This window comes from Melanerpes formicivorus, unplaced genomic scaffold (assembly GCF_026170545.1).
Source record: "Melanerpes formicivorus ecotype bairdi unplaced genomic scaffold, bMelFor1.0.p_v2 SCAF_42, whole genome shotgun sequence".
Lineage (NCBI taxonomy): Eukaryota > Metazoa > Chordata > Aves > Piciformes > Picidae > Melanerpes > Melanerpes formicivorus.
In genome coordinates this window covers 2,814,409-2,838,254 of record NW_027142394.1, presented here as the reverse complement: position 1 = coordinate 2,838,254, position 23,846 = coordinate 2,814,409, and the positions used below count along the sequence as shown (strand labels likewise).

General features: G+C 42.6%; 1 protein-coding gene across 2 annotated transcripts in view; it reads left to right on the top strand.

The window, feature by feature from the left end:
- Positions 1-17,923, top strand: part of DSC1 (desmocollin 1) — a 28,747-nt gene extending 10,824 nt beyond the window's left edge. Inside the window, exons 7-17 of one of the 2 annotated variants that reach the window (XM_068158744.1) lie at positions 78-244; positions 2,599-2,733; positions 4,720-4,905; positions 6,295-6,554; positions 7,052-7,194; positions 8,795-9,010; positions 10,484-10,717; positions 11,468-11,589; positions 13,874-14,110; positions 14,709-14,754; positions 14,840-14,927. In XM_068158744.1, the coding sequence (XP_068014845.1) occupies positions 78-244; positions 2,599-2,733; positions 4,720-4,905; positions 6,295-6,554; positions 7,052-7,194; positions 8,795-9,010; positions 10,484-10,717; positions 11,468-11,589; positions 13,874-14,110; positions 14,709-14,744 (1,736 nt within the window). In that variant the 3' untranslated portion in view covers positions 14,745-14,754; positions 14,840-14,927. Of the gene's footprint in view, positions 1-77; positions 245-2,598; positions 2,734-4,719; positions 4,906-6,294; positions 6,555-7,051; positions 7,195-8,794; positions 9,011-10,483; positions 10,718-11,467; positions 11,590-13,873; positions 14,111-14,708; positions 14,755-14,839 lie in introns of both variants that reach the window. The other variant, XM_068158743.1, reaches the window with a different exon arrangement.
- Positions 17,924-23,846: the final 5,923 nt, after the last annotated feature.

Sequence of the window (23,846 nt, the reverse complement as noted above, 5' to 3'; positions counted from 1 at the left end):
AATAGAGATACCTGGGTTTTGGTAATTGACTTTTGTTCTTTTTTCTTGAACTAAAAATCCCTGTGTTGTGTTCACAGGTGTAGTCGTTGGCAGAGTGACTGCAGAGGACAGGGATGAGCCTTACACTCTGCACACCACGCTGAAGTACCGCATTGTCTCGCAAACCCCGCCAGTAACCCCAGCCTTTTCTTTACATGGGGACACTGGGGTCATTGCTGTGTTATTACCACAGCTGGACAGAGAGGTGATCTTCCTTCAAGCATCTTTAGCTGTCATCTAGTGCACATAGATAGCTGTTTAACTCTGAATTGCTGGCATGGGAATCGGCAGATAAATTATTTCTGTTACCTCTTTTTTGTTTCCCTCTCTAAGGACCTTATAAAGCTTTCCAGACATCTTTAATTGGCCCAGTTTCTCCACAGATCTATCATGTCCTAGCTACTAGAGACTGGATGGGGTGCTTGGTGCCATGGTTTAGTTGATTAGATGGTGTTGGGTGATAGGTTGGACTCGATGATCTCAAAGGTCTTTTCCAACATGGTTTATCCTATCCTATCCTATCCTATCCTATCCTATCCTATCCTATCCTATCCTATCCTATCCTATCCTATCCTATCCTATCCTATCCTATCCTATCCTATCCTATCCTATTGAATATGTCTGTGTCTAGAGAAGGGCAACGAAGCTGGGGAGGGGTTTGGAGCCAAGCCCTGTGAGGAAAGGCTGAGGGAGCTGGGGTTGCTTAGCCTGGAGAAGAGGAGGTTCAGGGGAGACCTTATTGCTGTCTACATCTACCTGAAGGGAGATTGTAGCCAGGTGGGGGTTGGTCTCTTCTCCCAGGCAGTCAGCACCAGAACAAGAGGACACAGTCTCAAGCTGTGCCAGGGGAGGTTTAGGCTGGATGTTAGGAAGAAGTTCTTCATAGAAAGAGTGATTGGCCATTGGAATGTGCTGCCCAGGGAGGTGGTGAAGCCACCATCACTGGAGGTGTTTAGGAAGAGCCTGGATGGGGTGCTTGGTGCCATGGCTTAGTTGATTAGATAGTGTTGGATGATAGGTTGAATTCAATTATCTTGAAGGTCTCTTCCAGCCTGGTTAATTCTATTCTAATTCTAATTCTAATTCTAATTCTATTCTATTCTATTCTATTCTATGCTATGCTATGCTATGCTATGCTATGCTATGCTATGCTATTCTATGCTATTCTACTCTTGGCAGGGGACCTCCTGCTTCTCTCCTATTAGACCTCTGGATTGTAAATACTATGGATTGTTATTCCTTCTCTGTTCATGAATCCCATGAGCCACCATTTCCTCCTAAGTAAGCTCCTTTTTGAGGTGCTTCTTGCTTCTTTACAGAGAAGGTGAGCTAACTTCTCTGGAAACAGTCACCCTAAACTTAACAGAAATGTTTCCAGTATAGGAAACTTAAACAGTAATGTAGCATTTCCTCAAATGAAAATGCAAACTCCTTTTCAGCTGGCTTTCAAGCAAACTCGATATAGGAGGGGTTAATTTAATTCAATTTATTTATTCAATGTTATTTGGGTTATTTTTTAATGGATAAGATGCCATGTGAGAGCTTGTTTCCTCTAGAGAAACAGGCATGTGTAATTCAGCATAATATTTCTAGCATCAGACAGTCAACAAAAGCCACTGCTACAGGCACATCTATTTTAAGGATACAAAAAGTCATTTTCTGGCAAACTTGACATCACTGTAAGTCCACATTAGCAGTGTGTTGCAAACTTGTCCCCTTGCAGGTACACTGCTAAATTGTTTTGGCAAGAGAAAAATGCAGTGATTGTGAGCATTTCCATGACTACTAAGGAAATGATCAGAGTGACTGCTGAGGGAAGAAAAGGTTGAAAAATGAGTACACTGCCTGTCTTGTAATGATGAGCTTATGAAGTGCAACCTGAGGAACCTGATGCTACTTCCAGGCATTGGGAACTGGAGTTACTGTCTTGATTTACAAACTCTCTTGTGCCCAGTCCCCCCCAGTCCCTTTTGCCCATTTAGGTATTAATAAGGCTGAACAAAGCTTTCTGCTGCTGTGACTCAAATCAGGGTTTGAAGCAGGCTGGTTATCAGTGATCCTCTTGGAACTGACAAGGGCACTGACTCATGTGCCAGGTGATGCCAAATGGCAGGCACTGCCTTGTCATGTATAACTCAGACTAAGTGCAGCACCATTTCTGATCATCCTCTCTGAAATAAGGGACATGCACTGTAATGTTTTACCAGCTAGAAGCCTAAGGGAATACTCTGCTGCTCCAAAGGGGAGTCATAGAGAGATGAAAGTGCATCATTTTTACCTTCCAAAGCTTCAGGAAAGTAATGCTGACACTGTGAGAAGCTTTATTTGATACAAGATACAGCCTACACAGTGCTAAAAGATGAGCTCAGTGGTGCTGAGCCACTGAAAAATAGTTCACCTGGATAAAAGCCCCAAAGCTAATTGCCTCATTTTGTAGGGGAGCACTGAATTTACAGCAGAGTTGGGAGTGAAATATGTAGGTCTGCTTTTGTGTGTAACTATGTGATTTAAAAAAAATGTGTATGTCCAACTTCTGTATGCTTCTACTCATCTTTTCAGCTGGTACCCAGTTACACTCTGTTAGTTGAAGTGAGAGATATGGCAGGCCAGCCTTTTGGTTTGTGCACTACAGGAACAGCTGTCATTAGAATCGAGGATACAAATGACAATGCACCATCCTTTAGACAGTTACAGGTAAGTCTTCTTATGTGAAATGTCTGTAAAAAGCTTAAAAGAGAGAGAGACTTTTAATCCCCTTCATGCTTTCCTCATGGGCAGTCCCTCAAATAAGAAGCCTAATGTCCAGAGGCAGTTAATGCTGATACAGACATTTGAGAATGGTCTGTTGGCTGTTGTGCTGTTTGGTAATTAGACCTATTGGTACGTTAGTTGTTTTGAGTCCACTAGTGTCCACTGGGGAGAAGCTGGCTTTACTCATTCATTCATTCATTCATTTCTTCTGCCATGCATAGTCTTAGAAATGCCATAATTTAACCATTTTCAGGGAGGAAGCAGATACATTTGTAAGCATTGTCATGACCTTGTTACCATTCTAACAGCTTTTGGCTACTTTATTGTTGCAAACGAAAACCTTAATGTCAGCGAGGCTGATGGAAGGATCTTCACTGACATGTTCTTTGCTTTTCCAACTTCTTTGTCCTTCTACAGAGATACTGTTTAAACCACTTCTTTTTCACCACCAGCTGTAGCTCAGCCCTAAGCCTTTGCAGTGATGCAGCCTTCAGTAATATTCAGGACAGAGAGTATGTCTCAATAACCATGTATACAGCTCAGCTACCACAGGGCAGGAGATTTTGTAGTATGAAATTTATGAAAATTGATTCATTCCCCACGAGGACTGCATTTATTCTACAGTAATTCAGGATCACTCTTACCTGTGCTTCTTGAGGAGAAGGTCTAGAGAAGGGCCACAAAGGGGATCAGAGAATTTGGAAGCTGCCGCATGAGAGAATTTAGTTTGTTTAGCCTTGAGAGAAGACGGCTTAAGTGAGACCTTGTCACCATGATCCAGTATTTAAAGGGGGCTTACAAGGAAGAATCCTTTTTAAAAGGAGTCATGTGGAAAAGACAGGGGCAATGGGTACAGGTTAATCCTGGGATGATTCTGATTAGACATGAGGAAAATTTTTCACAGTGAGCCATTGGAATAATCTGCCCAGGGAAGTGGTGGAGTCCCCAGAACTGGATCCTTTTAAGATTCAGTTGTTTAGGGTGCTGGGCCATCTTGCCTAGATGGTGCTTTTGCCATCAAAGGTTGGACCAGATGATGCTGGAGGTCCCTCCCAACCTGCTATTCTCTGATTGTACAGAGTAGCACAGCTTGTAGAAAAAGTTCCTTAAAAATTAAGAGTCTTTTCCTCCTTTGCCATTCAAGAACAGAAGTATTTCACCCTTCTTGGCTTGGCTTCAAGTTCTTGTGGTTTGTTTATAGATAGATAGATAGATTATTTTATTTTTCATTTACCCCAGTGCCTTTTCTAATGTGCAGCTTGATCCTGTTTTATGCAAGCCAGCAGCTCTAGCTAGTGTAACTGAGGGCAACTGCTAATTTACCTCTCCTGGAAGGAGAATTCCAGCCTTAATTAAATTGCCAGTGATAGTTGGAGTGTATGAAGGAGCTGATATTTCAACTGTGCTGGCAGGGAAGGTTTACTGTTTCACTTGGGGTATAAAGGGAGGAGTGGGAGAAATATGGTAATGCATGAAAACAAAGTGAATCATTGCAGCAGCTTGGTAAATTGACCCCTTGGGTTTAAGTGTTCTTATTGCCTACAGGAGAGATGGAGAGGTACTTTTTATAAGGGCATGTGGGGACAGGAGGAGGGGTAATGGCTTCAAACTGGAAGAAACTGGATTTAGATTAGACATTAGGAGCACATTCTTCCCCATGGGGGTGATGAGGCACTGGATGCCCAGAGAAGTCTGGGAGGCTCCAAGTCTGGAAGTGTTAAGAGCCAGTTTGGATGGAGCCTTAAGCAACCTGGTCTGGTATGAGGAATTTCTGCCCATGGCAGGGGATTTAGAACTGGATGATCTTTCAAGTCCCTTCCAAGCCAAAGCATTCTCTGATTCTGTTTAAATGCAGTGTTCTTCAGACCTGCTGTGTGGAACAGTGATTTAAATTGATTTTTATGATTATTTTTTTCTTGATACTCGAAGTATGAAACCCGAGTGGAGGAGAACAGAGTGAACGTAGAAGTGCTGAGAGTCTCTGTTGTTGATCTTGATGAACCTGGTTCACCTGGCTCAGGAGCAGTGTATGAAATTATAAGAGGAAATGATGATCAGTCCTTTGAAATTACAACAGACAGGAACACAAATGAAGGAATACTGTGTGTTGTGAAGGTAAGTCAAAATGGAACTGCTGGAGGAATATTTGTGTCTTCAGGTGTTACTTTTAAAACTAGCAATCTAGAACTCATTTTTATTCAAGGCACATCTGTAACTGTGAGGCAAATCATGCTTTCTCTCTGATCTGAACTCTCTTCTAAAGCAGATTGCATAATGCACTGCAAACAAGGCTCATGTGTGGTACATAACTTACACAAAGTCATCTTCCAGACTGCTCAGTTTTGTGTGTGCAGAATTCAAGGAATTCCCTTTGGTTTGTCATTCCAGAAGAGCTTGCTGCTTTTGCCTGATTCCACAGGTGGAGTTGTTTAGACTCCAGGATGTAGCTTGAGGCATGGCTGGGCTTTTAACAGAAATGGGATTGTGGCAAAGTAGGGGAGGGATGAGCACCTCCTTCAGTCTTGTTGATTAAATTTGCTAATTCAGCATAAAACTCTGAAGGTTTTATTTTGCAGGGTAGGGACTTGAGATTTGCTTTTCTAGGGTGTGAGGGAGTTGACATACACACAAGTGTGTTAGTTACCTGATGTACCAAATACTTCACATACGTGAGGTAAAAAGACCACTCTACCTGTACTCCAGCTGTTCCTTTGCCTCTTCATGCCTCTTAGCTAAACTGCTAAGAGGTAAGTTCTAAGGAGCAGAGAATATTAATATTAAAAGGTGAAGATGTAGATTGTAAGGGTAGAGATATTGGTGAAATTTGAGGGGTTTATTTATTAGGCTTTTTGTCCCTGCTAATCATTAGAACTCTTTTTAAAGCATGAAACTGTGTCTCTGGCATGTGAACCCAGTGGAAATTTGTTACATTTAATGTGTATTATGACTTTAGGAGACACTTGGCTTTGTTAAAGACATATAATGACCTTGGAGAAGTTGTCTGAAGAATAAGTGGTAGATACTGATCAACTCCACAAGCTTAGACTATCTGTAACAGGTGAAGTCTTACTGGGAAATAAATGTAGGTGCTAGCAAGAAGTGTGATTGACTTGTGCTGGAAAGGAAATGTGTGTAGCCTAAAATAATGGCCAGCTAGATATGGGAGGAGAATGTCCCCCACTGCATTTATTTCTTAATTCTCAATTCTGTCAGTAATTGACTATCAGACTTTTCATCTGAAGTTTTACAGTGGTGCTGCTTAACCTCATTAGGGGTGAGGCCTCATGCTCATTTCTTTGACTAACTTAGAACTCAATATTTATTTGGTTTTTAAGTCATGTTCTTTTGTTGTATCTCCGACTGGATGCTCCAGAAGGATGTCTGACTTCTTTTCTAAATAAATGTGGTGCACTTTTATCTATTTAATAATTGGTCAGTGAAAACAATATGAAGTTTTGTGTTGATTTGCAGGGAAAAAAAACAACACTCTTCTCTTTATTACAGGGACTGGATTATGAAAGTGCCAAGCAAAGGGTCCTGGTGATTGCAGTTAACAATGAAGCACCCTATGCTCTGGCACCCCATTCCCAACAAGTGTCCCAGAGCACCAGCACTGTCACAGTGCATGTCATGGACGTGGATGAGGGCCCAGTGTTCAAGCCCTGTTTGCTTCGCATAGACGTTAAAGAGTGCGAGGATATTGGGACCAGCATTGGGAGATACGTAGCAGAAGATCCAGAAACTGGAAATAGTGAAGGCATAAGGTATGGAGCAGTCTTACATAGTTTATTTGCAGTAGAGCATGGGTGGGACACAGGAAGGGGAGAATGTTTGTGGATGCTGTATAGAATCATGGAATTGTTTTGATGGCAAAAGACCTCTAAGATCGTCGAGTCCAACCATCAACCTAACACCACCATGGCCACTAAACCATGTCCCAAAGTGCCATGTCCACATGTTTCTTGAGCACTTCCAGGGATGGTGACTCCATCACTTTGCTGGGTAGCCTGTTCCAATCCTTGACCACTCTTGCAGGAAAGAAGTGTTTCCTAATATCCAACCTAAACCTCCCCTGGCACAATTTCAGGCCATTTCCTCTCATCCTTGCACCTAATACTAGGGAGAAGAGACCAACCCCCACCTCACTACTATCTCAACATACGTGTATGTTGAGTCCATGTATCTGTGTGTCTCTGTGTTTGTATGTACATATAGCTGTGTGAAGTCTGAGATCTTTCACTAAACAAATGATTCTTGACAGCTACCGGATACCACCTGGGCAGTGTAATTGGATCAGCATCGATGAAAGATCAGGTGAAGTCAGAACCATTAAAGTCTTGGACCGAGATGTAGGTGAAATGAGACGAGGTCAATGCAATATCACAGTCCTTGCAGTAGACAGAAGTGAGTACTCAGTGTTGTCAGTCTTCTTTGTGGTCTATTACAGATGTTGATGTGTAAATTTAATGTGGGGACAGCTATACTGGTTCAGGCCAGAGGCCCATCTAGTTCATTGGCTTGCCTTTGGGAGAGCTCTGTCTTAGGGAATGTTACACAGTAGGGAAGGCATTTCAGAAATGCAGACAAATTCTCAATGTTTTCTGCAGTTACCTACTCCCATTTAAAAAAGCCTTTCTTAAGTATACATTGAGAGGTTTTCCTGTGGCTTGTATTCCTTTTATTTTGTGACTATATTTTTTTTAAGTGATAGCACCTGGCAGCCACGAGGTTATCAGAGGAAGCAGAGAGAGAGCTTACTGAAAAACAGTTGCTGAAATTGCTATTCAGTAGCAGGATTTAGTTTGAGCCCTTATGTGGGAGCAAAGAGCAGACCTTAGAAAGCTGCTTTACAGCTAATAATTCTAACTCTGTCCAAAGCACACATACTAACATTAAATGGAAATTGTATGAATTTAAATTGTTTAGAACTTCTGTGACATCTAAATATGCATCTGCAGCCTAGAGAAAGTTTTCAAAGTAGACTGGATTTCACTGGAATGCATATGCAAGCATTGGCCATTCCTGTGTTGGAAAGAATGTAATGAGGAAGGAGAACTTATTCATTCACTTCTTGCATGTAGACTTTGGTGACCTAATGTGTGTCACTGCTGAGTCCTGCTGCCACATGGTGACTCAGAGGGAGGAGGACAGAAGAAAGTACACTCTTTCCCAGGATGTTCATGTTCCCAGGGCAAGTGAGGGAGGGGAAAGTGTAGAATCACAGAATCACAGAAACATTCAGGTTGGAAAAGACCCTCAGGATCACCAAGTCCAACCCAGAACCCTACTCTACAAGGTTCACCCCTAAACCATCTCCCCAAGCACCACATCCAAACCACCTTTAAACACATCCAGGCCTGGGGACTCAACCACCTCCCTGGGCAGCACATTGCAACCCCTGACCACTCTTGCTGGGCAAAAATGTTTCCTAATGTCCAGTCTAAACCTACCCAGTTGTATCACAGATCACAAATACTTCTAGCATGAAGAAAACATTGCAAAGGACTAGTCTGGTTCCTCTCTCTCACATAGAGCTGAGGCTTGGGCCGTGGCCACTACAGATAGCCTGGGATTCAGTTTTGCTTTGTGCTCTATAAAACCAACAGAATAAACAAACAAATGCCTTGAGAGGTTTTCTCCTTCCAGAAATAAAAAAGATGGAGAGCTTCACTTTCTGCTTTTGACTCTCAGTTTGGTTTAGCATCCTTTACCCCTATCAGCTCTTTCTCCTCTGTATCTGTCCTGGCACAGAGAGACACATTCAAAAGACATTTTCTGTACGTGCCGAATATGGGGCTTTGGAGGTGTTGATCCAGTCTACCACCAGCCAAGCAAAGAGAAACAACTAAGGGAGAGCTGTGAGAAGTCTGCCTTCCTTTTTGGCTACATCAGCACCTGCTTTCCACTTCAATTTTAAACTTGGATGTTAACCGCTGATGGTATTTCACTGGGAAAGCCTGAATGTTAGAAGCCAGTGCTAACAGTAGCTATTTTTGTCTCACAGATGGCAAGACAGGAACTGGAACAATTCAGGTTTACATCCATCCTGGGAACAAGAATTACCCACGAATCGTTGAAACTGACTTTACAATGTGCAGAGACAGGAAACCCATCTGCCTTACTGCCCAGGATGGCGACGAGTCTCCTTACAGCACTCCCTTCGTCTATCGCATCACCGACCGCAACATGGCCTCCATGTGGAAGATAACTCGACACAACGGTATGTTAAGGCATGTCTTCTCCTCATACAGCTGCATGTTGCCACAGGAGGCTTTGCCACCCTTGGGTTGACTGCAAGAATAAACAAACAAACAAACCAAACCAGGTTGGAAGAGACCTTCAAGATCATCGTGTCCAACCCATCAACCAATCCAACCTACCCAAACAGCTAAACAGCTGGTGAATTGGGTGAATGTATGTTTGGAATTGGTGTGGTCAGTAGGACTAACAAGGTAGCCCTGATGATCTCCAGCAGTTCCTCAGTTTTGTTTGCTGTTGTGGTGGGTTGAAATTTCCCCCCACCCCAACATTACCTTTGCCAGACCAGCTCAGGTGGAAGCAAATGAAAGCTGTATTTACAGGCAAAACTACAATCTGCAAGGGAATGCAATGAACAGACTCAAAGTGACCCTGGGCAGCCTGATTTAGTTGGTGGTGTCCCTGCTGACAGCAGGGGCATTGGACAACATGACCTTTGAAGGTCCCTTCCAACCCAATGCAATCTGTGAATATGTACAAAATATACAGTATTGACAATATTTACAGATATTTACAACTAATAAACAGCACAAGAACCCAGGGAAGCTACTAGCCTCTCCCTCTCTTAGTCCCTTACCCCCCTGTAGAAAAGAAGGGAGAAAAGAGCAGAGGAATGTTAGTACCAAAACAATTCAGCCAAGGTCAAGCAGAAGCAAGTTAGAATAGAATTAACCAGGTTGGAAGAGGCCTTTGAGATCATCGAGTCCAACTTATCACCCAACACCATCTAGCCAACTAAACCATGGCACCAAGCACCCCATCCAGTCTCTTCCTAAACACCCCCAGTGCTGGGGACTGAGGTTTGGGGGTGGCAGTGGAGCAGCTTCCCTGGTCTCTGGGGCAACCAGAGGGAGGCCAGGAGGGTTTCTGTGTTATGTGCTAATTGTAAATATCTGTATAATATTGTAACTCCTGTATATTGCATTCCATTGTAGAGTGTAGTTTTTGCTTGTAAATACAGCTTTTATTTGCTTCCAGCTAAGTTAGTCATGCTAAGTTAATGCTGATGGGAAGCTTCAGCCCACCACAGACAGGCAATTTCTTAACGCTCCTGGGTTTGAAAGAGTTTGCAGAGGTTAAGGAAGTGGCACTGTTGGCATCACATCCATGGCCATGAAACCCTGTCCCGAAGTGCCACGTGTTTCGTGAGCACCTAAAGCTTGACATCAACTTGAAAGTTTCAGTTCATGTGTTTTCAGAAGGCTCTATAAGGTTTGCTTTTTTAATTCTAATATCTAAAAAAAGTGGTGAAAGTATGAATCCTTTCAAGATGTAGTTTTGTGTCAACACATTTAAGCTCGCTTTAAACTGGCTAATGGGGCTCTGGTATCAGTACAGCTAGAACAGAAGGGAAGAGCGCAAACAGGATGGAATTTGTGATAACAGAGGTTTGGTTCTAGGCCTAATTTGGTCTTTGTTTTTTTTTTTCTCACAGATAATTCTGTGTATCTTGCACCAAGGGATGATGTTCCATATGGAGTGTATGATATTCCTATAAGTGTGACTGATAACGGGGGGAAGGTAGGAGAGAGCCAAGTCAGAGTGAACTTCTGTGATTGCACGGCTCCATCCGATTGCAGCGGCACAACCCGGTACCTCTCCGGTGGAAATGTCACTCTTGGCATATGGGCCATCCTGGCTATGATCTTAGGATCACTGTTACTACTCTGTAAGTACACTTAGTTTTCTTAACACAAAGTGCAGAACAATTATAAAATCAGCTGAGAGAACCTACGGTGAGGGTGATGAGGAACGGAATGGGATGGGATGGGATGGGATGGAATGGAATGGAATAGAATAGAGTAGAGCGGAATGGAGTGGAATGGAATGGAATGGAATGGAATGGAATGGAATGGAATGGAATAGAATAGAATAGAATAGAATAGAATAGAATAGAATAGAATAGAATAGAATAGAATAGAATAGAATAGAATTAACCAGGTTGGAAAAGACCTTTGAGATCATCGAGTCCAACCTATCACCCAACACCATCTAATCAACTAAACCATGGCACCAAGCACCCCATCCAGTCTCTTGCTAAACACCTCCAGTGATGGTGACTCCACCACATCCCTGGGCAGCCCATTCCAATGGCCAATCACTCTTTCTATGAAGAACTTCTTCCTAACCTCCAGCCTTAACCTCCTTCATACAGGATGCTCTCAGGGAAACCAAGATGCATTTCAGAAGAAGGAAATAGTTCAACAGTGCAATGAAAACTTTTTACACTCTGAACAAAATGTTTTGTGTGCAGTGTTGAGTATGAGCATTTTTGAAAAGAAGTGTATTTTTTTCAAGTCATAGTTGATGTTTAAGCAGTAAAAAAAAGCTAATGCAACAAAAGTCATTATCAAACAGAAATAGATACCATTATGAGGTAAAACTCATAATATCTTCCTCTCTTTCTTCTTTTCCATAGTAATCCTGATCACCATTTGTGGCTGCTGTGGTGCTGGGGCAATGCAGAGGCATGTGACTGATGATTGTGCCAATCACAATTTAATCATTTCAAATACAGAAGCTCCAGGAGAAGAAGTGATGGTAAGTTGTCTACTTTACTTCAATCTAGAAACAGCTAATTAAGACATCCATAGCATTTCAGTTTGAGAAAAGGAGCACCTGCAAGTGAGTGATTTAGTAAAGGAAAGAAGCTGTCAGTGCAGGATTTATTAAATGTACTCTGCTGTTTAACAAGGATTTGAAAATCCTTACTTTAGGCAGAGTTGGTACAACCATTTATCTTGAAAACTATCTTAGAATCAATCATAGAATCAACAAGGTTGGAAAAGACCTCAAAGATCATCAAGTCCAACCTGTCACCCAACACCTCATGACTACTAAACCATGGCTTCAAGTGCCACATCCAGTCCCCTCTTGAACACCTCCAGGGATGGGGACTCCACCACCTCCCTGGGCAGCACATTCCAATGGCCAACAACTCTCTCTGTGAAGAACTTTCTCCTCACCTCCAGCCTAAACCTCCCCTGGCACAGTTTAAGATTGTGTCCTCTCGTTCTGGTGCTGGTTGCCAGGGAGAAGAGACCAACCCCCACTTGGCTACAACCTCCCTTCAGGGAGTTGGAGAGAGCAAGAAGGTCTCCCCTGAGCCTCCTCTTCCCCAGCTCCCTCAACCTTTCCTCACAAGGCTGTGCTCCAAACCCCTCCCCAGCTTTGTTGCCCTTCTCTGGACACATTCCAGCAACTCAACATCTTTCCTAAACTGAGGGGCCCAGAACTGGACACAGGACTCAAGGTGTGGCCTAACCAGTGCTGAGTACAGGGACAGAATGACCTCCCTGCTCCTGCTGGCCACACTGTTCCTGAAACAGGCCAGGATGCCCTTGGCCTTCTTGGCCCTCTCTTGGCATACTGCTGGCTCATGTTCAGGCTGCTAGGAATTCTTCCAGAATTCAGCTTTTTGGTTGGAATATTCAGGTGAACATTTTAATCACTTTAGTAATTTTCAACAGCAAGATTAGATGGAAATTTGCTGTTTTGCTTGTGTTGAATGGCTGCTTATGACAAAATATTACTGCTTTTATGTGGAGAAAGAGTAAATTCAGCAGATAGTCATTGTAAATTAGAGGTGCAGTTTCTGCCCATTCCTTGAAAAATGGTCCCAAATACCATTGAGTTTTTGAGCCAGTGGGAAAATTTTCATTGGACAGTCCATGTTTATGAAGTAAGTTCTTGCTTTTGGCATCTAAGCTTTCTTAAGATGCAGTTCACCATGAACATAGTCCAGCCCAGGACTGTGTTCATATAGAAGGGCTTAGCTCTTCAGGTTCTTTCCCCTTTTCTCTATCCAGCCCCCCCCCCCCAACTTTTCTCTCCCTAGCAAAAGGTGATTAGTTTAAAAAACATGGGGTTTATTTGGCTTGAAAACCAAGAAATCCTAATGGTGACCAGTGTCAAATTTCCTCTGCCAATGAAGCATAATGTAAAGTCTTTAGCAGCTGATCATGCAGGTTCTGTGTTCCCATAGTAGCTTTCTGTATTTTACTCAGTACAGAGACTTAATGTGTGAAGAAACAGAATGCAATTTAAGCATTTGACTGTACATCTCACTTAATGGCTTACAGGTTGTAGACTTTGAAAACCAAACATTGGTTTTACATGCTAATTTAATGAAATTAGCACTTGGATTGTAGTACAGCTTTCATTGGGATCATGGAATCACAGAATGGTTTGGGTTGGAAGGGACCTCCAGAGGTCCTCCAGAGATCATCTACATCCCATCTGCATTAAGCAGGGACATCCTCAACTAGAACAAGTGGCCCAGTCTTAATGGGTTACAGGTTGTAGACTTTGAAAACCAAACATTGGTTTTACATGCTAATTTAATGAAATTAGCACTTGGCTTGTAGTACAGCTTTCATTGGGATCATGGAATCACAGAATGGTTTGGGTTGGAAGAGACCTCCAGAGGTCATCTAGTCCAATCCCATCTGCAGTAAGCAGGGACATCCTCAACTAGAACAAGTGGCCCAGTCTTCCTGAGCCTCACCTTGAACACCACCAGGGATGGGTTCTCAACTACCTCCCTAGGCAAATTGTTCCAGTGTTCCATTACTCTCATGATAAAGAATCAGGTTTTGGATTTAATCTATTCAAATACAGATTTCCCCACCACCACCACCACCATAGTATTCTTTCTAAAGAGCCCTTCTTGATCTGTATAGCAAAATAGCACAGTGCAAAGCTGGATAGTTTCCACTTTTCAGCATAGCCACTTCTTGATGGATGATTCATCTTTGAATAGAAGAATCAACAACCACAAAAGGACAAAGAGTAAAGTTCCCCCCATGACCACATCTGTTTGCAGGATCACAATATAATTCCTCTACAAAACACATGTGATCAAGGAGGATATGGAGTGAAAACAGGAGATCAGCAAACGTTTGAAATGGCAAAAGGAAGAGGGCACACCTTGGAATCGGTCAAGGGAGGTGGACATCAGACTCTGGGATCAGTTAAAGAAGGAGGAGGGCAGCCCATGATGGAAACCTGCAGATACTCCTACTCAGAATGGCACAATTTCACACACCCTCGTTTAGGTGAAGTAAGTATTCTGAAACTGGGCTGGTTTGATTGTAGGTTAATGTTGATATGCACAGTCTCTTTTCAAGGAAGATACATGTTTGTGCTAGAAAGGTGGCTTTCTGGGGTTGATGTCTGTTTTGTCCTGTGCTCCCCTTCATCCCTTTTGCCTTGTCAGAAAGTCACCATTTATGTACTTTTAGACAGAAGTGGAACTGACTTTCTTTTCTTGGTTGAAACTACAGGTAGATACTTAAAATGTTTACTCATTTAGAACAATCACTCAAGCTTTTGTGGGGTTTTCTGAGAATGTCTGTCTTCTTCCCTTCTAACTGCTTGCTGTGTTCTAATTTAAACCTGGTACTTAGCAATGGTGCAGCATTAGAAATGCAGTTACCCCATGCTTGGAGATCAAAAACTCTCACCACTTGCCTGACTAGCTGTGTGTAAATCAGTCTTTTAACTTCAGTGGAGTTTTGGTTGCCTGACAGGTTATTCAAACAGGTTCTTCCTCTTTTTAGTTGTTACAAAGATGAGTAGTAGAAATGATTTCTTTATTAATTACTTATATTTTGGAGTCTTAATGATCTAGACCAATCATGTGCATTTTTTGTATGTAGGAATCCGTTAGAGGACACACTCTGATTAAAAATTAATCAATGAAAGGTAAATCAAAAGAAATTACTTTTATGCAATATGCTTAGGATAAACAATTGAAGAGAATAACAAGGTGTGTTCTCTTCCCATGCAGAAGGTGCATCTATGCAGACAGGATGAAGAACAGAAGCACTCTGAAGATTATCTCCTTTCATATAACTATGAAGGAAAAGGATCCTTGGCTGGCTCTGTAGGCTGCTGCAGTGATCAGCATGAAGAAGAGGCACTTGACTTCTTAGATCAGCTGGAACCCAAGTTTAGGACACTAGCAGAAACATGCATAAAAAGATAAATGTGCCTTTCACTGTGCTGAGGGAAACTGTACATAAGTGGCCTTTGTGGTGTTAGGTATTATGGAATTGAGGAGGGGAGAGGTTTATCGACATTGATGTACACCGGTGAGAGTGTCACTCACTCTTACTTTACAACAGGTTCTCTATTTCTGCTAGACACTTTCCATCAAGAATGAGGGATTCAAAATGGGTTTATTTTGTCTTTAGGCTATGTTGATACAGTGATGCTAGTCTCTACTTTGATTACATTTCCTCCTCTTTGTGGTTTACTTCCAATGCAAGAACTTGGTGGTGTCCTTTTCGTTACTCAGCTTCGAAGTTTTACTGTATTTGGTTTTGGAGAAGGAAGACTTCTTAAGTGGCTGTTTCTTTGTTCTCTTCTAATTCTGTAGAAATAAAACAACAACCAAAAGCAAACCCCAGTCCTGGTGGCTATCACATGCCTTGTTAATTTATAACTTAAACCAACTGAGATACAAAACACTTCTTCAGTGCGTTTTTTTTTTCCTCACATTCAAAATACTGATGAACACATTAGAAACCTTTCTGTTCTGATTGAAAATTAAATATATATATATCTATCTTGTATATATGTAAAATACTATTCAAAAAGATATATATTTTTTTTTCTCCTAATGGGTTCCTACCCATCAGACTTGCTATCCTGAGGGATTTATGGCATCACCACATAGGCTATCAGCATTGTATGCAGGTATATATTTTTCTTTTAAAGAAATAAAACCAGGTTTGGTTTGCTTGTTTAAAGAATCAGGAAAGAGGAGTACCTATCATGCTTCAAAAGAATGCAAGACAGATCTCATGTTTACTTAAGTTTGTACCTCAGTTGCTGGTGAGTTTTACCATAGGATCATTGCAGAAATCTTGACCGTTGCCCAGAGGTTTGTCTGGTGCGGCTAGCACTGCCTTGCTCACTTGACTTCTTCTGGACTTCAGCAAAGTGTTTCTTTCTGTAAGTAGGACTTGACAGAAGACACAGCTCAAATGGACTGAGCATAAGGTGCTTTAAAGGTGCTTTACACTGGGATAAACTCTCTGTTTTGAGTGTATTACGTGGTGGTTGTAGAGGCGAGCGCTTACCCAGATCTCTGGCAGAAATCATGAATCCCATTTCTTATTTTACTAGATTAAGCATACATATACACTATATATATATATATATACAAAAGCCTGAAGTACCTTTGGCAGAGGACAGCAGTGAGACCTGAATGCTGCCATAAGGTACTTCTGGAATTCAGCCTCTGCTTCCCAGGTTTTACATATCTGCACTCCTGGTTAAGTAATCTGTCCTCTACACTCTGGGAATTCTCTTGTGCCTTAAAAGAACTTCCTGCCTGTGAGAAACTTGTGCAATGCCTTAATTCTGCTGCTGTAATTCTGCTTTTAGGATTTGCTCTGTATACATATGCCTTAGGAAGATATTTTTTTTAAAGTTACTATAGCTAATGATCTGTAAAAGGGATTATTAATAACAGCAAAGGGTCACACTGCCCTCAGTGCACAGCTGCTGCTGACTTCCAGTGCTTGCAGCTCGTTCCACACAAATTAAGGTCAGTGAAAACCCCTAACAGTATATGAATCTCCCCAAGTTATAAAGCAGTGCCTTTAATACTTTCTGTTTCACACTGTAAATGGACTTCAGAGTGTTTCTGGTAAGAACCAGCTGTGGTTAATAACTTCATAGACCAAAGTTAACTATATTTTATTCTGTCATTTGGAAGTAGTGATGAATGCATCCTGAACTTGATACACTGCCAGTGGTAGGAGCAGCAGTCACCAGCAGCAAAATACTAGGTGAGAACCGAGGTGCTATGGACTTGGTTTAAAAAATGCATGCTAAGACAGCTCTTCTGAACAGGACTCTTCATTATCACTCACAGAAATGTGTTTTGCTGTACAGGGATAGGCAAATCAGTGGCTGCTGTAAGACAGGGTAGCTCTGCTGCTGCCAGTGGAGCTGTGCTGACTGTGCCAGGTGAAGATCTGTCCCCTGGTGGTTTCTTTGCTTCTGTGTGTCTTGGGTCTCTATCTTTAGTCATTTGCTCTACACTGTTTAAGGTAATGTTAATGTCTCCCTCCCCTTTTAATGTTTGGGAGGGGTTTGATGTTTAGCTTTTTTTAATGACATAAAAATCCTAGAGTTCAGAAGGACCTAGGATAAATAACTGAATGCACTCTTTCAAGAATTACTTTGGGGGGTGATGTAGAGAAGAAACCTCTGGAAATAAGGTTTCTTTCCTCATGAAATATAATAGTAGTCCTCTTCTAAAAGAAGAGCCCAAATTTGGCTGAGCTCTAATTGAATTAGCATTGGCTATTTTCAGTGGCTAGTTGCCAACTTTCCCCTCTGGAGTTAAAAATAATCACTTAGTGAAACCAAAGTAATGCTTTCTACTCTAATTTACCCTAATGTTTTCATTTTATTTTTTGTTTTGTTTTATATTTCAGCTACCCCAGGTAATTGATTACATCCATATTTTTTCCCCCCCTCTTCTAAACAACAAATTTGGAACTACTTCTGTGTCTGTTTTAAAAATGAAAGGAGTAGAAATGAAGTGGTAAAAACATTATTCTCCTTGTGTCTTCTAATCATGGGAATGAAAACTGTATAAAGCATTAAGGTTTACAGATACCAAGTACCAAACAACATTGGTGTAAAGCTTACAAATGGACTGTTTCAAATTGTGTCATTCACTTGTTGTTACTGCCTGGAATCACCTCAGAAATGGTGAAGATTTGTTCTCTTCAGCTAGGTAATCTGCTAAGTATCTGGTTGTGTTACCATTATCTTAACATCCTGGTTTAGGTGTATTTTGTACAACAGTGAGTAATAAATCTTTTGCAAAATAAAAGGAACTTCCACAAAACCTGCTGATTTCTTGTACATTTCTTGAAGCTCTAGCCATCCCTGCTGGGGAGTGGAGTTACCAAACATTGGGATGGGCTCCCCAGGGAGGTGACAGAATAGAAAAGGATTGGAATGGATTGGATTGGAATGGAATGGATTGGAATGGAATGGAATGGAATGGAATGGAATGGAATGGAATGGAATGGAATGGTGGAATGGATTGGAATGGAATGGAACGGAACAGAACGGAATAGAATAGAATGGAATGGAATGGAACGGAATAGAATAGAATAGAATAGAATAGAATAGAATAGAATAGAATAGAATAGAATAGAATAGAATAGAATAGAATAGAATAGAATAGAATAGAATAGAATAGAATAGAATGGAATGGAATGGAATGGAATAGACCAGGTTGATAGAGACCTTTGAGATCGAGTCCAACCTATCACCCAACACCATCTAATCAACTAAACCATGGCACCAAGCACCCCATCCAGTCTCTTGCTAAACACCTCCAGTGATGGTGACTCCACCACCTCCCTGGGCAGCCCATTCCAATGGCCAATCACTCTTTCTATGAAGAACTTCTTCCTAACATCCAGCCTATACCTCATGCCCATCCCTGGAGGTGTTTAAAAGAGGCAAAGATGTGGTACTCAGGGACATGGTTTAGCAACAGACTTGACAGAGAATGGTTGGACTCAATGATCTTTAAGGTCTGTTCTGACCACAATGATTCTGTTATTTTAAAATCATAGAATCAATAAGGTTGGAAAAGACCTCAGAGATCATCAAGTCCAATCTATCACCCAACACCTCATGACTACTAAACCATGGCTTCAAGTGCCATGTCCAGTCCCTTTTTGAACACCTCCAGGGATGGTGACTCCACCATTAAATGTGAATTGAAGGGGGTTTGCAATGTTACGCTGCTATAACCCCAGTACTTGTCCTTGCAGCACAAGCAGGGGTGAGTTCCTACAGCACAAGCTGGCCACTCGTGTGGGGCTTCCTTAGTGCCTTTCTAAAATGATCACACAACACCTGAAGAATTCAGGATCTTAAAAGTACAAGTTGTTCCTCTCATCTCACTGAGGAATTGCCAGAAGTACACTGTACCTATTTTCAGAACCTCTCAAGGAAAGCCAGTGCCAGGAGCTAACCCAATTTCATGTCTGGCAGTCACAAAGCTACAGGACATTGGTATTGTAGAGATTGTATGATACCTCTGACACCATGATGAAGGGTCCAGTGGAGTATCAGCTTTGGTTATCTTGCTTCAAGGGAAGTGATAAATTTACAGAATGGCAGAGCTTGGAGGTGACCTCTGGAGGACATCCAGTTCAACCTCCTCCCTCAGTCAGGACCATATCTGGTTTTTCAGGACCATATCTGGGTTTCCAGGACCATATCTGGTTTTCCAGGACCAAATGGTACTCTCTTGATCTTGTAGAAGGGAATCTTTGAATAGTATCAAACTTCCTGGGAACCTTTCCCTTCCAAATCTTATCCCTTGGCACTCCACCAAGCAGGTATTTGCAGCCACAGTCTCCTCTCCAGCATTGTGATCTTGCTTTTTCCCTGCTTTGTGTACTTAATATCCTGAGCTCCACCCTTGTATGGTCACTGCAGTCAAGGCTTTGACCTTCACATGCCTGATTAGCTCTTCCTTGTTGGCGAGTATGAAGCCCAGCAGAGCACCACCTCGCTCCTCTGTCATGCATCAGAAAGCTACCATCAGTGCTTTCCAGGAAGCTCTCATCTCGTGTATGCCCTTCTCTGTTGCCCCTCCAGCAGATACCAGGGTGGTTAAAGTGCCGTATGAGGATGGGAGCCCATAAATGGGAGGCTGTTTCTGCTTGTCCATAGAAGGCCTCACCCATTTGTTCTTCTTGATCAGGAGGCCAATAGCAGACACTCAGCACTTGTCACTCTGGGGGTGGTCTGCTCTTTAATCCTTACTTTCTCAGTTGGCAAGCAGCAAACTCCTGTGAACAGGTTGGGTTGGCAGCTGGGTGTGTCCATGACTGGCAGCAGGGAGTCACCTCTGCTGTCACTCTGCTGCTTCCTGGTGTTTCTGCATGGCTCAAGGTCACTCAGCTCTGATGCTTCTCTTGGCAGAACACCTGGTTCCTCCTCAGCTTTGAGGGCGGTGAACCTGCCTCAGTGTTCACCTGCTGCCACTCTTCAGGCAGTTGATGTGTTTTAGCTCCTAAAAAAAGGGTGGCACTCCTTCCAGCACTGTGCTACCTGGTGCTGTGGGACCTGGAGGAGAAGGACTGTGGGCATCCAGGCAGCATGGAGGGGGTCCTTTTTGCCCTGGAGCTCATAAGGTATCAGAAGGCTGAGCTCAGCATCTGTGTGCTGGCCAAACCATGAAGTGGAGGAGGATGTTGAGTGCTGGGACAACTGAGCTGGGAAGAAACTGGTGGAAGGAGGGATTAAACAAGGCCTGAAACTGCACTGAGTCACCTCAACCTCAGTCAACCTCAAGCTGAGGTTCATAGTTGTCTACATTTTCAGATGCTTATGCTATTTGCTATATATAAGCACCATGATGAAAACAGGATTCAAAGTCCCCTATTGATCTTGGTTTTTTTCCTGGTTGTAAGTGATTTCCCAAGGGGGCAAAACATTCTTTTATCAGAAAGCAACCACTTGAGTGTTTTGGTTTGACCCCAGCTGGCAGCTAAGCCCCACACAGCTGCTCACTCACTGCCCTCACCCAGTGGGATGGGGAAAAGACTTGAAAGCAAAAGTAAAACTCATAGGCTGAGGTAAAGACAGCTTAATAGGGCAGAAAAGGGAGAAAACAACAATAATGAAATAATGATGATGATGATAGTAATACAAATAATGAAAAGAACTGGAATATACAAACCAAGTGATGCCCAGTGCAGTTGCTCACTATTTGCTGATGCCAGTCAGTTCCTGAGCAGTGCCCCAGCATTCCACCCCAGTACTGGGAGTGTTGTCATGTGGTATAGAATATTCCTTTGGCCAGTTGGGTCAGCTGTCCCAGCTTCTTGTACCCTTCCAGACTTCTTCCTGGCAAGACATGAGAACCTGAAAAGTCCTTGACTGAGTATAAGCACTACTTAGCAACAACTAAAACCATTGGTGTGTTAACAACATTGTTCTCATACTAAATCTAAAACACAGCAGTGCACCAGCTGCTAGGAATAAAATTAACTCTGTCCCATCTGAAAGCAGGATAATAAGGTGCTGTTCTTGCTCTTTTGATCTCCTCAAAGCCTTCTGCATGCATCTAAAGCAAGTTTTTAGTTTAAAAAGACTGTGTTGTTAGAACTGAAACATACCTGAGATGATAAGGGCACCAATATGTCTAACAGAGCTATACTGAAAATAGTCTACCATGAAAGCTGCCATTGTTTGGCATGATTATTCCTTTGGCTTGGCAAGATCAGTAGATTTATTTTTCTTAGAGGACAGTCTGTGGTTTCCCCACAGTTTTCAGGTATCTAGAGTCTTGGTTTTGGTTGGAGCACAACGACAACTCTCTGCAATGCTTTTCACCAGCAAGTACCTTGAAGAAATCTGCAGACTTGAAGTACTAGCTTCATATGGTTTGGAGAACCAACAAACAACTCCCAAGACAAATTGTATTGTTCTGTGAGCCCACCTTTCTCCTAATTTAGACCTTGTCCTTTTTGGCTCTACCTCCCAGATCCCTCCCTGACCTTAGTTTCCTCATCCCCTTCACTTTCTGTGTTCTTTGCCTTGGCTTCAGGTTATGTCTGAGCAAATCTTGGGATTGTCTCTTAGGTCTAATTGTTTGCCCCTCCCCCCCCCCCATATCTCAAAGATATTTGTTGCTATTTACCCTTTCTTCTTCCAATCAGCTCCCATCTCTAAGTGGGCTGTCTGCATGCCACAGGTTGAAAGGGAACTCAAGGATCATCCAGTTCCAACCCTCCCTGCCATGGGTAGGGACACCTCCCACTAGATCATGTTGCTCAGAGCCACATCCAGCTTGGCCTTCAAAACCTCCAGGGATGAGACTTCTACCACCTCCCTGGGCAACCTCTTCCAGTGTCTCACCACCCTCATGATGGAGAACTTCTTCCTAACATCCAGTCTGATCCCAAACAACTTAGATTTTCAATGCAAAAGACCTTCACCTGTTGGTGAGTGACTGAAATTAGTCTTTGGCAAACAAGGAAGCATTGTGCAACTCTTTAAATATAGGTAGCTTTGCTGGATCAGCCTATAATTAAGCCATCCCATAACTACAATCAAACCACTACAACTTATCACATGAATGTTCAAACAGATCAAATAGGCTCATAAAGACCCATCTCTTCCCTCCCACTGTAAGGAGGCTATAATTTGACCAGATCAAAGAGTATGTGATGAGGCCCCACCTGTGCTCTAGAACACAAAAGAAGTTGGCACCTCCTTGTCACCCTTACAGATGATCTTAAGATCACCTTATAACTTGGGTTTTGTTGTGTACACAGCTCAAGCACTCACTGCATCAGTAACAGAAGTGAAGGGAAGAAGTTAAACACCAACACCAACTGGCACCAGAACAAGAGGACACAGTCTCAAGCTGCACCAGGGGAGGTTTAGATTAGATGTTAGGAAGAAATTCTTCATAGAGAGAGTGATTGCCCATTGGAATGTGCTGCCCAGGGAGGTGGTGGAGTCACCATCACTGGAGGTGTTTAGGAGGAGACTTGATGGGGTGCTTGGTGCCATGGCTTAGTTGATTAGATGGTGTTGGATGATGGGTTGGACTCGATGATCTTGAAGGTCTCTTCCAACCTGGTTTGTTCTATTCTATTCTATTCTATTCTATTCTATTCTATTCTATTCTATTCTATTCTATTCTATTCTATTCTATTCTATTCTATTCTACTCTATCCTACCCTACCCTACCCTACCCTACCCTACTCTACTCTACTCTACTCTACTCAATGTAATTCAGGAGACCGTTAGATAATAAACAAAGGATACAGGAATTTCTCATGCTTCTGATGAATTCTGCAGTAATACCAAGAAAAGGAGCCATCACTGATGGTCAATGGCTGTATAGGTTATGAAAGTAAAGTCTGAGTTGTCTCCTTGCAGCTTATGATAGCTAGAACTCAGAGTCACAGTGCTTTGAACAGCCAGCATGCATTTACACAACATCATCCTTTACACCTGAAAATGGTGAAAGAAATAACTACTGTAAAGATTGTGCTGTGCAAATGCTTGCTGGCTGTTAAAAATACTGGATGATCTTCAGAGGTGTCTTCCAACCTCTACCATTCTGTGAGTCTGTGATATATGTAAAGGAAGAGGAAAATATGTGGATGGGGGGAAGAATGCATTCGATGTGATTTTAACAGGGATGTCCCACAGCATCGCCAGCTGTGGGACAGCTAAACCTCTGCTTGAATGATGGGGTGGTTTCATCGGCCAGAGCAGAGTAAGTGGTGTAATAACACAAACTGCAGTTTGATGAGTTGTTATTGTAGCTGAAAAGCAGGGTTTGATTCAAGGAGGAGATAGCCTCTGTAATCAGCTGGTCCTGCAAGCAGCGGTTAGATTTTTGGCAGCGTGGTGTCAGACAGTGACTCTCAGCTTCACACACAGTTATGTACACAAAAACCTGTGCATGCAGAGACTGACAGACCTGACAGAATAACTCTTTCTGTGAAGAACTTCTTCCTCACCTCCAGCCTAAACCTCCCCTGGCACAGATTGAGGCTGTGTCCTCTTGTTCTGGTGCTGGTTGCCTGGGAGAAGAGACCAACCCCCACCTGGCTGCAACCTCCCTTGAGGGAGTTGTAGAGAGCAATAAGGTCTCTCCTGAGCCTCCTCTTCTCCAGGCTAAGCAACTCCAGCTCCCTCAGCCTCTCCTCACAGGGCTCTCTTATAGGGCTTTCTCATAGAGAAAGGAATGGGTTAGACTTAACTAAACAGCTCAG